The sequence below is a fragment of the Orbicella faveolata genome, unplaced genomic scaffold, assembly GCF_042242905.1.
Source record: "Orbicella faveolata isolate gen_17 unplaced genomic scaffold, um_ofav_v1 contig_1, whole genome shotgun sequence".
Lineage (NCBI taxonomy): Eukaryota > Metazoa > Cnidaria > Anthozoa > Scleractinia > Merulinidae > Orbicella > Orbicella faveolata.
Window position 1 is genome coordinate 19,122,501 of NW_028301536.1, and position 16,026 is coordinate 19,138,526.

At 38.1% G+C, this 16,026-nt stretch overlaps 2 protein-coding genes across 5 annotated transcripts; both read right to left on the reverse strand.

Moving 5' to 3' along the window:
• Positions 1 to 4,224: 4,224 nt before the first annotated feature.
• On the reverse strand, positions 4,225 to 7,419 carry LOC110056953 (uncharacterized). Its single transcript, XM_020763516.2, has one exon. It carries the CDS (start codon positions 5,558 to 5,560, stop codon positions 4,403 to 4,405), a length of 1,158 nt encoding a protein of 385 aa, XP_020619175.2. The 5' UTR covers positions 5,561 to 7,419; the 3' UTR covers positions 4,225 to 4,402.
• Positions 7,420 to 7,598: 179 nt separating this feature from the next.
• Positions 7,599 to 16,006, reverse strand: LOC110056955 (copper homeostasis protein cutC homolog). 4 transcript variants are annotated; one of them, XM_089293913.1, is made up of 9 exons: positions 15,854 to 16,006; positions 15,436 to 15,491; positions 13,691 to 13,750; positions 12,585 to 12,753; positions 12,187 to 12,227; positions 11,975 to 12,010; positions 10,957 to 11,090; positions 10,404 to 10,431; positions 7,599 to 9,717 (listed from the first exon to the last, which is right to left on the reverse strand). In XM_089293913.1, the coding sequence occupies exons 3-9, from the start codon at positions 13,716 to 13,718 to the stop codon at positions 9,497 to 9,499; spliced, it is 657 nt and encodes a 218-aa protein (XP_089150039.1). In that variant the 5' UTR covers positions 13,719 to 13,750; positions 15,436 to 15,491; positions 15,854 to 16,006; the 3' UTR covers positions 7,599 to 9,496. The 4 variants fall into 4 exon arrangements, with proteins under 4 accessions (XP_089150039.1, XP_089150044.1, XP_089150031.1 ...); XM_089293918.1 differs by having other exon boundaries at positions 13,687 to 13,750; XM_089293905.1 differs by lacking the exon at positions 15,436 to 15,491.
• Positions 16,007 to 16,026: the final 20 nt, after the last annotated feature.

The window sequence follows — 16,026 nt, forward strand, 5'->3', positions numbered from 1 at the left end:
GGGGGGGGGGACTCCCATAAATTTCGGATAGGTGTGTGCCGCGAAGGGTCTTAAACCCAGACCCTGTTTAAGGATGAATCAAACGAAAATTGATACCCTGTTTAAGGCCCAAACCCGAAAAATGACACCCTATGCAAGGGAAGAACAAAAACTCAGAATAGCTTGAACGGGTCAACTTTATTTCGTTTCTGTGTGATACCTGGAAGTCAACATCAAGCATATTATGGTAGATTAAGCCTACTTTAATAATATGCCATCATAAACATGGTAAATCTTTTCTGATACAATTTAGGCACCCTATCTAAGGATCACACCGGGACACTATGCCAACATGGGCGAAAATGATACCCTATTTAAGGATCGAGAACCTCAAAACACCATACCCTATCCCGCGGCACATACCTATAGAGCCCATACGGGGGAGTACCCCCGAGAATTTCTTAAAGTTGACATAAGTACCTCCATTTGATATGTACAGCAGCAGTTTAGGCGGGAATAAAGGCACATGCGCAATGCGTTCGACAGCTGTTTGGTTCCAAAGGAGAAGCAGCCCGGGAAGACACTAGAGGCGAGGCTGTACCCATTTCTAGAGCCCGCGTTACCCTTAAATATTGCGTCGGTGATAGTGATGGGAGCCTTAAAAACGCAAGGGTTTCGTGTCAGGAAGCCCCCTCTCCCACCCCGCGATCTACAAAATAATTTTAATTGGACATTGTTTGCTTGATCGAATAACAAATTAACTCCAAAAGTTGCACCTTAAGTTAATGACTTTGGGTTAATGATGTCATGCCGGGCTACGTGCATGCGGTTTTTGGAAACCACAAACAAATATACAAACGCGTTACGCTCATTTAAAGCCGAGTTATTTCGCCTCAACCTTGTGGAAAGAAAGAGTTCACGATTTGAAACTTGTTTAATTAAGACAGGATAAGTACAAAACAGCTGGTGAAGACCAAAGCCTAGAATTCTGTTCAGTTTCAAAACATAAGGGAAGAGAAGCTGCCAGTGAGCTTATCGATAAACCAATTAGGTCCATTTTACGTACGACATTGTTTTGAATGGGTTCTAATAAACAGGACACTTGTAAACTGACCTACTTTGAATTCTTGTTCATTCAAGCATAGGACATAATCCGTCGAGATAAATATCGCTCGATACTATGCTTGCCATGCACTCCTACAAATGTTTCCAACTTGTTACAAACAAGATTTCGCTTCTTTTCAACTAGGTAACCTTGTTGAACCTGGCATAAAAATTGACATAACTGAGCTGAAGTCTACTCTGGCTCAATTTCAGTTAATTTAGTTGAGAGAATCGAGTTCTCTAAGTTTGCAAGACCACCCAAACAATATCAGCTAATTTCGAGTTATAATTACCAAATTTCCCGTTCAGTTTCGTCTGGGTATAAGTGTTAACGTTCTGCGAGCTAATATCCAATTGCTTCAAAAGTGCCTTAAAAAATAATGTCACTGAAAAATAGCACTTCTTAACTGCAATTATGACAAAGTTAAATTTAATGTACTTTAAACCTGAATGGCGAAACCCTTCGTAATGCTCTCCACTTTAAATATTTTGCATTGTCCCAATAGTTTTTGGAGAACACTGTCGATCGTGATCGTATTTGACCTAGGGATTAGTGATACGTGCTGTATTACTATTTTTACCTAAGTCCATAAGTGGGTTACGGACTTCTTGTGGGCCCGATTTGCAATACGAACCACGGCAAACAATACGAAACAAGAAGATCTGTTAGATCTTATAACCGCGCTTTTAAAATTTAACTGTTTTCTTAGTACTACAGTCGCAACGCAGTGCATATTCCAAAGCAATCTTTGATGATCCATTGATTACTGTAGACATCACAGCACTTGATCAACACAAACTCTATTATCGCACCATCAGTCGTAGTCGTTGTGACATCTCCGATGACGTAATAGTCTTAATCTGGAACTTTCTTCGGGATATGTATGGGCATGAAGATACGAACACTATTACAAACCGCTTTCTTTCTTTAAAGTCACGATTAAATTTAACTGTTTTTTTCCCTTGAGTTAAGGGTTAGCAAAGAAGTCACACGAGTCACATAATTCAAGAATTGCGTTATCTACGGCTATCTTTAGTACGGTGGTTATTTCCCTATCAATGACGTAATCTTCGCACGTTCTGACACGTTCTTTGCTTGGCTTGCAAATATTTAATTTTGCTTCCGATCTATGAACTCGCTGCGATGAAACAGTCAAAGGATTTACTTCATTTGCCTAAAACCGCAAGAAATACTGGCAAAATTACAAATAAATTAATGACCGTCGCTTCTGCCGAAATAAACTTGCAAAGTAAACACGATCTTATTTGTCACGTAGCGAAAGTGAAAGCTGCAACGTCAGCGCATTCCATGGCTGACGTAATACCTTTTTTCACCGTATTTATTATTCCCTTTAAATCCAACGCTTTGATAAAAAAAAAAAGAAAATATATTTTACCCACAAAAAAGAAAAGAATATCCGTAAAATTGTCCGTGTATTTATGTTTTAACAGCTTCTGGCGGAAAAACATCACACGTTCCGTGACTCAAAGTTTGGCCGAGCGGAGGTCTGCGTCTGGTCACCGACAAAAAAAAACAAGAAGATCTGTTAGATCTTATAACCGCGCTTTTAAAATTTAACTGTTCGCTTAGCACTACCGTCGGAACGCAGTACACATTCCAAAGCAGTCATTGATGATTCTTTTCTTACTGTAGACATCACATCACTTGATCAACACAAACTGTATTAATGCACCATCAGTGGTAGCCTTTGACAAATCTCCGATGACTTAATGGTCTTAATCTAGAACTTTCTTCGGGATATGTATGGGCATGAACGATATCAACGACACAATAATAACACTATTAACAACAGCTTTCTTTCTTAAAAGTCGTGATTAAATTTAATTGGTGTTTTCCACGAGTAAAGGGCTAGCAAAGTAGTCACACAAGTCATAAAAAAACTCTATCCCGACCGATGTATCGATTTTGGTCACTCCAGTGACCACAGATTGAAAACGTGACAGAAAATTGGCGTTACTTTTGATTCTCACCAAATTTGTCGTATCCCCCCCCCCCCCCTCGGGAGAATTTTGTTAAGTTAGCTAATTTAGTATGCAAGCCACCGTAATGGCGGTCGCCGCCGGCGAAATGTTTATTTGCTCAAAATTGGGGCAAAATCTTTCAGAGATGGAAATCAGGACATTTGTAAGGATACAGAAAGTAATTTGGGACCGGTTGCTGGCTTCTAAGGCTGAATTTATCCAGAAGTAAGCTGTATTTTCGTTTTCGTGTCGAAAGCCACGCGATGAAATATTATCGGCTTGTTCTGCTGTCTTGTTCTGTTTTTTCTCTTTGTCGTTTTTGTAGCCCGCCGAGGCCAGTCTTTCGTCTAAATCAGTTGAAAAAGGTTCGAAAAAGATGTTCCCATTCAAGTTTAAACTCTCAGGCGATAATTGTGGAGTTTTTTGGCCGAAACGTCGGCTTTGTTATGTTGGTGCTTTTCGGTTGCTATGGGCGACCGTTGCTTCCTTTGTTAGGACAAGTCTGGGAAGTGAGGTCACAAAAAAATTCTAATTAATTCTGGTTTTGTTCGATTTCGCTGAAATTTTAACACGATAAAGCTGGATTGTTAAGGAATCGATTTACCGCCTGCCGATGTGTGGTAGCTATTAACGCTGAAGTGTTATATCGCTTCGAAGTCAGGGTTTTGAAGAGATTTTTTTGCAACATGTGGGTTCGGCGTGATTTTGTAATCTGAGGTTTCGGTTGACCTCGAAGGAAAAAATATCCGGAAAAGGTCATTTCATCGACGATTCAAACAAATATAAATATGTATATGTTCCGAGCTAAATTTCTGGTGAAAAAATATAATTTTTGACGAGCGCTGGGTTTTTAATTTATTCCCGCGAAAGATGAGATTTATTGTTTCAACAGCTTTTGGCGAGTAAACATCACAGTTTGCGTGACTAAAAATTTGGCCGAGTGGAAGCTTGGGTCTGCTCGCACCGAAGTCGAAAAAAAAAAAACCACGGGTAAACCATGAACCGCGCTCGGCCCATGGCCGCGCGGTTAAAAAAATAAACCACGGGTAAACCTAGAACCGCGCTCGGCCCATGGCCGCGCGGTTAATAAACCACGGGTAAACCTAGAACCGCGCTCGGCCCATGGCCGCGCGGTTAAAAAAACCGGGCTAAACGAAATTTGTGTTAAATTATTCTTTTATTCAATAGTGATTATATATTCAATATATCGAGGAGGGAAATTCTGAAGTTATGTAATATTATCCTGGTGATTATTCAGAATTTGTCACTTTGGTATAAAATACAGAAAAGTGTACCTAATAAAAGTGTATTTATACATAGAAAGTGAAACACTTGGTTAAACAAATATCTCCACTGAACGATAAAACGTGGACGACATTTGAAGCACTTTGTTATATTCCTGAATTCTTGTCTGAGCGTATTCTCCGAAATCTGCACCTGCCTCGATCATAAGAATCGCACTTTTCCAGTTTCCACGTCGGACTGCCGCATGCAGAGGCGTCCAGCCATTAGAATCTTTTACATTCACGTCCGCCCCGTATTGTAAAAGAAGCTGAATGCATTTCAAATCCGCATTTGCTGCAGCGATGTGAAGCAAAGATTGCCCGTTCGGTGTTTGAGAATTCACGTCTAGATCTTGTTCTTCCAGAAGAGCTTTTGCTTCCGCAAAGGCCTTTTCCGTAATGGCGGAAAAGAGTAATGTCTTGGGACTGAACGAGATGCGTTTTCGAGTCCGCGAGCTCTTCCCGCTAAACTCACTGGAGTCCTGCGAGTCCATTGAACTGGAACTCAAGCTGGGACTGTTGTGCGGTGACAGATGATTTCTAGCACTCTCAGCTGGATAAACCCTTCTTCTGCGGATCAAGTTCAGAGGAAAGCTGTGTCTCAAATAAAGTACAACTTTCATTAACATTAAAACCCTCCTCAAGAATCCCTCGTCCACATCTATAACATCAGTGTCGCCTTTGGAAATTATCCGACTCCTTGGCGAAATACCTTGGTGAAATATTCGGTTGTTGTCAGAATCTGTTGAGGTCGTATTAAGCGATCTGCTGTCGGCAGAATTGACCGATGTCTCTGAGCTTTGCGAGTACGTGGAATCGGAGAAAGAATCATACGTTTCTGTCGCTGGACAGCAGTCGGAACTCGATGTTGATATTGTTGCGTGTTTACGCTTATCAAGCGATAAGTGTTCGCTTGTTGACCGACTATTAGCGGTGGTTATGATAGGGTTTTCCACATCGATTTTCTCATTTCCTGTTGGGCTTCGTCTCCATTTGGGTGATAATTTTAAAGAATCCAGTATTCGCTCTACTGTTGACGGTGATTTGTCATTCTTTAGCGTCTTTTCCATCATAACACGGTTTTGACCAACAACGCCATTTAAAACAGCTGGTTTTACAGGGCCTTTATTAGCGGCTGGCAAAGAGAAACGAGTCCCATATGATCTATACCTCGCATCTGTATCACCACAGGGCAGACTTTCGTTGGTCATCTTGTACTGTTTATAAAAGAACCGTCTCAATCGCTCTTGTTCCTTTATTGTTGTTAACCTTTTGTGGTCGCCAGTAAAAGTTGTCTGGGTAAATATCCTTTGTGCTGACTTCCTACGCGCGGATGTACAAAGTAACGAAAGTGATTTGGGACTTTTCTGTCCTCACGAACATGTAGAAAATGTAATCACGTGTCAGAGATAACTGTGATTGCTAAGAAACTGCTTTTTATCAGACAAAAGCCTGTCGAGTCTCGCCTGCTTTGCTCCTCAAGTGTATGCATGCTGATGTAAACGTACCTGCTTGAAATTAAAATTTAATAAGACTTTGCAATCAATCAAGCGCGTAAACAGAGCCAATTGAATCCATTTGCATGTAAACGGTATTGTTATAATCCTATTGTTTCCCTTTGTGCTTCGTTTCCAAAGCGGTTTACAAAAAGACGTCATTAGATATACAGCAATTCAATATGACCGAAAGCTGGCGCTGAACAAATTTTCTAATTAGAGCGCGATAAAATCACAAGTAAACAAGTAGAGGTCGAAAGCCTTGAATCTTTCAATGTCAACCCAAACAAAAAGTTTTAGTAAACTTCGCAGTTATCTGATTCGTGATAGGAGAAACGTACCATATTAGCTCAACACATGAAAGATGAAATGCAATGTTCAGGGTTACACCACAATTGATTTTTTTTACTGAACAATTTGCAGTACCTTTTGAACTTTAAAATCATCTTAATCACTTCGTAATTGTATAGGTAACGATGACGTCAGTACAACTGGACTCGAAAAGTTACGGAAGAGTCAGTGAACTCTTGTTCAATTACGAAGCTCCTTGTTACATATCCAGTCTATCCATTGTGCTGTCCTTTAAAAACTCTTTAAAGAAGTTAAAAACAAAGTCGACGTTCACACAAACTTAAAGCTACGTTCAAAGCACAATCACAGAAAGTACGTATGGGAGATAAATTCACTGAGTTATATTGTTATATTTCCTTCCTCGTTTTTTCAGCCATTAACTGAAACGCCTAGGGGGTCAAGATTGACGCAAGGAAGCGCGCTAAATGACGTTAAACCTAATTTATGACTATCTAGCAATTGGAAAATGTGTTTTGAAATAACTTGGATGCCAAAAAAATAATCCGGCGGACTACATCTGACGCAACAGAAAGATGAAAAACATTTTACAAACATTTCCGCATTTCACCCTTAAATCCCGAATTTTTGGCCCCAGAATGCTATTTTTAAAACAGCTGACTCAATAAAGTAACTTGATTTTTAACTGAAGCGATAAGATTACTTGTACAACTTCTCCAAATGTCAAAAAGAAAAATTCTTTTTTTTACACCAGTGCACATCATTGTTCAATCCTTTCTCTTTTAATACTCCATTTCGTTCTCTACTTTGAAAATTGCCTTTTTATTCTCTTATTTTTTCAGCTGGAAAACAGAACCTAGATGAATGACACAAAGTGTTTCTCTCCTACACAATACCAATAAAAAGGTACAAGCTTTTGAACTTTTCGCGTACAATGAATATCCAAATGTTGATGACGTCAAAGTTAGGTCCATTTGCGTCCAAAATGAGGAGATTAGGAGTGTAGGGTTTTATATTTGGAAGATTTAGCACGTCTGGGACAAAGTATGTATCAAACGCCATTGACGCAAACGTGAAAGTATGAAAGACACCTCTTAAGGAAACAACATTTTCACGCCCTGTAACTGACTACAATACTCGAAAACATTTCCTAGTGTGTCCACAAGCAGAAAGTAATTTTTTGTTTACTTTTTCTGTTTTCAATTTTGGTTTTTATTTCTCTTGTTTACAATTTTTAGTTTTAGTTAAATTGTCATACCTTTGAAGTCTCTCGTATCTCGTAGAAAATCAACCAACATTCACGTATTGCCGGAGTAGCCAGACTACTGGATCAGTTCGTAAGACTACTTCCCCACTGAATAATCAACAGTTTATTTTACACATTTGTCATATAAACACTGTAGCAGTCACATAGTAACAGATAAATAAACAAATAATAAGTCTGTAAGGCAGAGCAGAGTATAGTTTTAATATTCATGTTACGATTATCTGAATCAATCAGTCAATCAATCAATCAATCAATCAATCAATCAACATTTTGGAAATATAAATTCCCCAAAAATACAACTTTCACTGCTAAAATACATTGACAACTAAAAGAACCAAGATTCGCTATTAAAATTATTTGAAAATACTCAATATTCTGGTAGTATACATTACATTTACGATGAACATTAATTATAGTAAAAAAATTTAAATTCCTATCGGCTAAGCCCTTGATCTAATCTAATAGCAGTTTAAATTGAATTTTTTTCTTCTGTGTGATTAAACAATTCACTTGACGCATGCAAAAAGACCACTTGGCATGTAAGTAGTTTTCAGTTGTGGCATTTACTAACTACATGTATAGTATCATTTGTAAGCAGCTTCACATCAGCTACAGATTCTAAATTTGAACCCAACCTCAGTCATGCCATAGTGGTTATGCATATGTGTATAAAGGCATGAAATGAGTATGAAATGCTAATGATTTGAAATGCAAGTTTCCATCGTGAATAATAATGTGAGGCGGATTGAAGGTAGATACTGCTCCCACGAAATATTTAGGCAACGGGTAGATTAACCTCATTGGCGCCTGGCTGGGAAATTCTTGGGTGCCATTTTGGCCTGACTGAGAGGAGGAGGGAAACAGGGATGGATGAATGGAGAGTAAAACGGTAATGATTTTAACAATTATTACAAATGTTTTAGGCATGTAAAATGGTTTTCGGGCGTGCGTTAGATTTGAATTGCATTTTATTTGTACGTAACTTGATTTCTGTAATTATTTTGTAATTTTAAGGGGAGTGGATATATCATGAAATGTTATTTTTATTTATTTATTTATTTTTTTGGAGTGTGAAAACCACTGTTATTTTAAGGAGTACAAATGATTTGAGCTGTCATTTAGGTAAGTAAAATGATTGGAGCTGTAAACTTAGGTGACTGAAATGATTAGAAATGTAATTGTTTGGGTGTGAAATTATTTGAACTGCAAATTCTGTGTGTACAATGAATTGAATGGTTCAGCAAGGTGGAGCAGGGGGAGAAAGGATGGCGCAGTGGTGAGAGCGCTTGCCTCCCACCAATGTGGCCTGGGTTTGATTCCAGCCCAGTGCCATATGTGGGTTGAGTTTGTTGTTGGTTCTCTCCTTGCTCTGAGGGTTTTTCTCCAGGTTCTCTGGTTTTCCTCCCTCCACAAAAACAAATATTTCCAAATTCCAATTCAACAAGGATAGAGGACCTGAATAAAAACCACCTGGCCTGATGTGGCTTCCTCTCTTAATATTGTGTGTGGTAAGGGTAAAGCAGCTCTTTTTATATGGCGTGCACAGTTTGTTTTGAAGTTAGAAATTTGTGATGAAATGTATTGTTAATGTGGTTCAAGTTAAATATCAATCAAACAAATATAACTTAGATACCTAAGAGTTATAACTGATGTAGGAGGTTAGCGATTCGCAAAATACAATATGAGCCAGATCGTGGCAGAAAAGGCAATTAAATCTGGGAACTCTGGATTACACGTTCAGTATTCTAATTACTAGCAATGCCACCTCCATAATGTACTGTGTGTGCAAAATGGTCTCATTTGCAATGTTTTGCATAATTGAAATGTTTTACATGACTGTAAATCAGTCTGGATTAAATAAAATATTATAGTATGTACTTCGATCCCCAGTATAGTACGAAATTCATTTATTGTTTTAACAGGGTCCACATCTATAACAGTTTAATAAATTACTGTAGTGTTAACCCTGTATAAATATTTTTTTATCACTATTATAATTGGTTCCCTAGTATAACTCATGATTATATATCATATTGTGAATGAAATAAGCCTGCTTCCAGATTAAACACTTATTGTCATGGTAACACTGATCTTGCAACAAAAACAAGATTTTTAACTTTCTCATAACTTGCCACTTTTGTTATAAACTCAGGTGGACTGAGGGTCCCACCCATAGAAGTGTTTTTATTCTTATACTCCATTAAAGATGGCATGGAATGTCGTGCCGAGCAATGAAACTCCTTAGCACCAGATTCCTGCAGTATACGTTCCAAGTTACGTTCTGTTATACCACCACCTAAGAAAATAATAGGCGACTCTTCACTTTCTTTTGAATTTTTTTTTTTTTTCACAAGCATAGTGCATGGGGGTGCAAACTAGCCAACCCCTATGGTGCTATGCTAAAACAAGCCAACTTTTTGATGTACTAAATTGGCAAAGTTTCAAAAATGGCATGAATTACATTGGGAGAATACAACATATCTAAATAAACAGTTGCTGAGGAAAACATGTTCAACCTCTTTTCCAACTGGTTCTTCAAAACTTTTATTCAGCATAACCCAAGTACAAATGCTGTTAAAGCAAGTCCTCTTCTAAGGACTCACGTTGTCTTTTGGATTGATGGGGGATAACTGTATTTCAACATAATCATTTATCAGCTAGCCAGCAGTAGATTGTTTCACATTCACTTCTATTTAATAACACATCTTACTTACAGAAAGCATCTGAATGTAAGTTATTTGATATAGTTAGTTACTAATAATTAATTAAAAAGGCCCTCCATAAAAAATGTATCATCACCTCAAAATATGTGTTTTCTCAGCTGGTTAATAAAATGTCGTGATAAGGGTCAGTGGCTTAATGGGGAGAGGGTATTTAAAAGTTCTAAAAGGGGCTCATACCTATTAATAAGTGGGAGGGGGAAACTGAACTTTTCTATTCAAATTGACAACTGAACAATAACAGCAATGACTGAAAACTTACCAGGAACAACTATAATCCTGTCTTTTGCCTACATGTACATGAAAAAAAAAGGATCATAAAAAGAAAATCTGAAACTTAATTTAACCCTTCTTAGCCCAAGGAGGGGCAAGGGGAACACAAAGTGTCTTTGCCGAGTAGAATTTTTCTTATAAAAACAGCATTCAAGCCATAGTATTCACTTTGTAACTCTACCTTTGAGACTAGGCCAAGGGAAACCAAATAAGATTGAAATAGCAAGGAAAAAAAACAAATCCAAAAAAGCGTATACTAAATGAGTGAAAAAGAACAAGCAGAAATTCATGAGAAATTATCTTGAGTTCAAAATAATGGGGGGTTCAACTGAAACACATGAAGCCAAGTTTGAACTAATGGGATCCAACTGAATGCTCTAATCTCGTAGCCAAAGAAGATGATTATCTTAATAAGAATTTGAAGTGTTAATGTTTGGTAAAAAGTCAGACAGAATCATAATTGGAGAAACTGATTACGTTTTCTTACTCTCAGTGAATTACAGATACATATAAAATGCTGTTGCATGCTAACACTAACCCACCTTTTCAACCAGTTGTCTTATTGTTGGCAACCCTTCTAGCGCTGAGGAATCTCGGCCACTGGTCAAAACACGCTCAAAACCCAATTTAATAACAATCTCTAGAGTGGTGAAAGGATCCTTAGCCATGTCAAATGCTGCAAACATTGAGAATAAATTGAGCCAGATCTGTCAAAAAAAAATCATACAATGGAATCCTGATTGGGGGTAAAATTACAATGTTTGTTTGAGGAGAGGGAAATGACTTTTGGTTCAAGTTATCAGGAGGTTCAAAAAAATGATGGTTTGAGAAATCGGGATTCCACTGTATTTATAAACTAAGCCACCCAGTGATGTCAAGACTTGTCTAGATAAGCATAAAAAAATAATTCACATTTAGGTTGCAGTCTGTGAATGACATGATAACCTTAGGCTAATGTTTAGTAAACTGGGCTCAGGATTGAATAGAGAAGGTTCACACCCCTGTTACTGGGGTTAAGGTGCTGTGTTCTTGGGCTGGATACTTAAGTTTCACGTTGCATCAACCCATACAGACAAATAAATGAGTATCAACAAATTAAATGTTGGGGGATTAAACCCTGTAATGGACTTGCATCCCATCTGGGGGTGGTGGGAGAGGAGTAGTAATGCATTCATGAATATGTAAACTTTAAGTTGCTTCATGGTATGCTGCCAGCATGATGTGCCACTAGGCTTGAACCTTTAGCCTTTCACCTAGACTGAGGAAACTTTTAACTCATAGCAATCAATCATCATGATAAAAACCAACACTAAGTTTGATAGATATTCAATCATGTACTATGTTCTTGCCTATTAAACATATACTCCCCAGCCGCAGAAACTTGAACATGAAAATTGAATAGCGCTAATTATCAGCACTTTCAAAAAATTGAAAATTGTCCCCAAATAACTGCTCCTAGATAGATCAATGCATACATGTAGCATAAACTAGACCACTTCAACTAAATTATTGCAGTAATAACAAATGAAAAAAGTATAAAATAAATGCATGTACATGTACCTCTATGAAAAGTCGCTGGCAAAGGACTTGCTAAATCTGAAAAAAAAGTAAAAAATGAAAGTCAATTTAACTAACACTACACATAATTTATAATGGGTCATTTATGGGCCTCTCACTCTCATAAGATGTTTTTTTTTTTTTTTGAGATAGAGAGAGGGAAGGGATGCTGTGCACATTAATAATTTTACTAAACAAGTTAAAAACATACCAACCTTTGAGCTCTTGGCATCTTGTAATGTCCACTGCACCTTCACTTAACAAGAGACAAGAAGAACTGTTTAGTTGAAAAATATGTGAGTTACACTAAGTGGAACTCTGTAAATATGACCATGGATGGAGTACCAAGATATTGATGTACAGCTGTAAAGTGTATATACATTGTGCAAGCATACATGTAAATCTGTTTCCAGTGAATTCTATGCATTACTAACAGCTTCAGAATGACCTGATCAATGACACAGGAGATGGAGAAAAATGCAGATAGGATTAAATAGATGAAACTACACGAGAGCCAGAAGAAGGGAGAAGTCAGGAAATGCCTCTGCAATCCTCTTCATTTATGTAGCATTGCAAGAGTGATGGGATAAAAACACACAACACACTTACAAACCTTGTAAGGATGCCAAACACAACACCACCTGCTCCAGCTTCTTTGAGTATTTTAATTTCTTCCTTCATGACTTCAAATTCTTCTTCAGTGTAAAGGAAGTCACCTCCTCTTGGTCTTATCATCACAAATACTGGAATTCGTGACTTCTGTTTAATAACTTTTAACATTCCTGCAAAAAAGCAAAGTAGCGGTATTAAAATATTAATATGAGGGACAAGCCAGGGAAAATAATAATGGAAAAATATCCATTCCTTGATATCATTTGAAGTTATGGCCTCCCACATGCCAGACAGAGATTATTTCATTGCAAGATCTGATCTTCTTGAAAGAGTGAAGTAATAGCAAGAATAAACATCAATAAGAGGACTAATTAATAATATGGCATATTTTCATTTCCACCCGAGGCTGAAATTAAGGTAATTCCTCTGAAATAAAAGTCACAATAGAGTTTTGTTCAAACTTTGTCCACTGAATATTTGTCATATTGTAACTTCAATTTTGAAATAAAAAAGGGGGGTGCCCATGCTCATTAAGGAGTAGTGAGGCATTGAAAATGCCCTATTTTGGCATTATTTGAGGCTTATTATAAGAACGCATTCCCGGTAATTGTAAAATCTTTGTGAACCCAGACTCAAAAGAATACGCATTAAACTACAGTCAATGCATTGCGTTGAACACAAATAAACATTTTAAGTTTGATTCAGGCAGAAAACTAAATCCTTGATTAAAAATTTGAACCACATTTCTTGACGTGGTTACCGACTGCAAAATAGAAAAGACCACAGTGTGTCTGCTATTTTTCTTATTTATTCAATTTTCACCAATAGAAATTAGATCAGTCTTTTCTCACGCAAAGCTTATGATTAGTTGATTACAATGACTGGAAAAAAAATTGGGGTGCCCGTGCTCGTTTGTGAGCTAGAGCCATTTTTCAACTGACAGAGTTCAATATCAAGGGAAATCTGTCATGTTTTCAATATGCGCATGCATGAGCGCGCGCTAATGACGCCATAAATTATGCGCAGTAAGGATGCACAATGCAAATGTGAGGAATGACCTTAAGAGATTTTCATACCCTTCTACACATTGTAATACAAGTCACCTGCCTAAAGACGGTGTAGTTCCACCTTCCATCAGATTGGCGCAAAGTTCAACACGAACGGCACCTGTAATAATTATTAATAGCAAGTGTCAAAAATCTACATCAAGTTGATTGAGTAAGTATATGTACATGCACGAGTCTGCATGCCAAGGACTACTGAAAAAGGAACAAAATGAAGGATTATTTGAGCATTTCCCGATTCAAAATATGGAGAGAATAATACATGGGTACGAATAGGTATGGAATTTATCTTAGAGTGTTCAACTCGATATCTTACTCATTCGTTGCGCTCATTCATGAGATATTAAGATGAACATGAGAAGAGAAAGTCCATATCTACAAGCAGCCATGTATCATTTTATTGATTATATAAACATACTAATGACGACTTTTGACAATAATTGAAAATTATTTTCCTAAAACTTGTCCAAAGGCCAGACAAATGTTTCCAAACATTTTCCAAAAATTACCAAAGATTTCTCAAGATAACCAAAGACTTCCAAGAAAGATTCAATGATGTTTCGATTACAGCAACCTTTAAGTACAGTTTAAGGGGTTTATTATGTAACCATAGCAATGGTGATCTTTTCACTTGTTAAAATATCATGTTATTTTCATGTGCGAAGATCCCATATATTTAGAGGATGGCTCATTGCAAATTTTGAACAGAACTCCTAAGAGGTACCAAGATCCTGTTTTATAAGCATGGCTTGAAATTTTTTCGCACCCCTAAGAGGTAACAATAGTGAAGCGCGCGAGTGACGTCATAACTCAGACAAACTCAGACAAACAAAACAGAATGGTGGAAGATTTGAAGCTTTTTCAAGCGCGTAAGCAAGTGTTCCTTTAACGCCCAAGTCACTAGCGGAGGGAAGTTGCCTGTGAAGCCCGGGGGCTGCAACCGCAGTCACATCACCAAGGTGCTAGGACACCCAACTGGCCTGCCCAACCCACAACCAAGCCACGAACCCCCCGCGCCAAGCCCCCTACAGGCACCCGTCACACCCAAGCCAGATGGCATTGGTGAAAAAAAAAAAGCTGAAAAGAGGGGAGGACAGGGAGGGAACGCAGAGAACCGCTAAACTAACAGAGCGATGAACACACTGCGAGCACATGGGACGACAACACACGTACTAACCAAAAATACCGCTGGACAGTGTCAGCCCCAGGGCTCTCATGACCATATGACTGCTGCAAACGCTACAGAATGCACCAAATGCTAAACAAACGCTAACAGATGGCCAAGGCACAATCAAACGCCTACAAAAAAATGCTACTGACCAGACTAGCTCCTAGTCATAAACTATGTAAAATTTCATTGAACTATATCAGACGCTACAGAACGCACCAAACGCTAACCAAACGCTCACAGACGGCCAAGACACTAACAACCGCCTATAAAAATGTTACTGACCAGACTAGCTCCTAGTTGTTAACTATGTTAAATTTCATTTAACTATATAAAACAACTTTTAAAACGAAAATTTGGCATTCATTTTCCTCCTACTTCTCACAGAAAACGCTTATGTTGTCTGACTCTCGCAGGGTTCCAATAATTTGCATTCTATTTTTAGACTTTATGCACTTCGTTATTCTAAAACAATAAATTAGCTGACACTTTCATAGTTTTTAACAGCGATAAAGATGATTGCTTCAAATACCTTCTACTTGTAAGGTTGATGAAAGCATTGCTATGAATCAATTATTTACTGTCAAATATCTACTGTCATATTTTTTTCTGCTCAATACCTTAAGAGGTACCGCAAAAACTCCTGCATGCTGTGGTACTTTTGAGGCTCAACAACCTAAGAGGTACCAAAAATGGATTTTTTTAACCCCTAAAAGCTACAACGAACACCCCGATCCTTTTCATATGAGAGTGCCAACACCACTCCCAGACTTCCCGTCAAGTTCAAGTAATAGTGTCAAAAGCTGAGAATCCTAGCTTCTCCTGTAGTTAAGCGTAAAAACACGCAGCACTGCCTTTCAAACTAAATATCATTCCTAACTGGCACAACAGTGAAATTGCAATATAGCATTCATTCACTGAAAATGCGTTCAGGCACAGCAAGAGGTGCTGTAGGCTGCAGCTTCCGGGCAGCTTCCCACTTTCATCCAAACGCTGTCACTCGCAAATTCAGACAAACACTGAAAATGAGATACTCACCGCCTCTTTCAGCATTCAGTGCAGACTGAACCGAGTCTACACAAACCTCCATCTTAAATATTTCGCTGAAAAGTGGAAACAAGTCTTTACATTACGTAAGGGCGTCTAAACGAAACCGAACACCAAGCTAAGAAGCTCACAAGTTGACAACGTGCAGACATTCGAAGGACTCG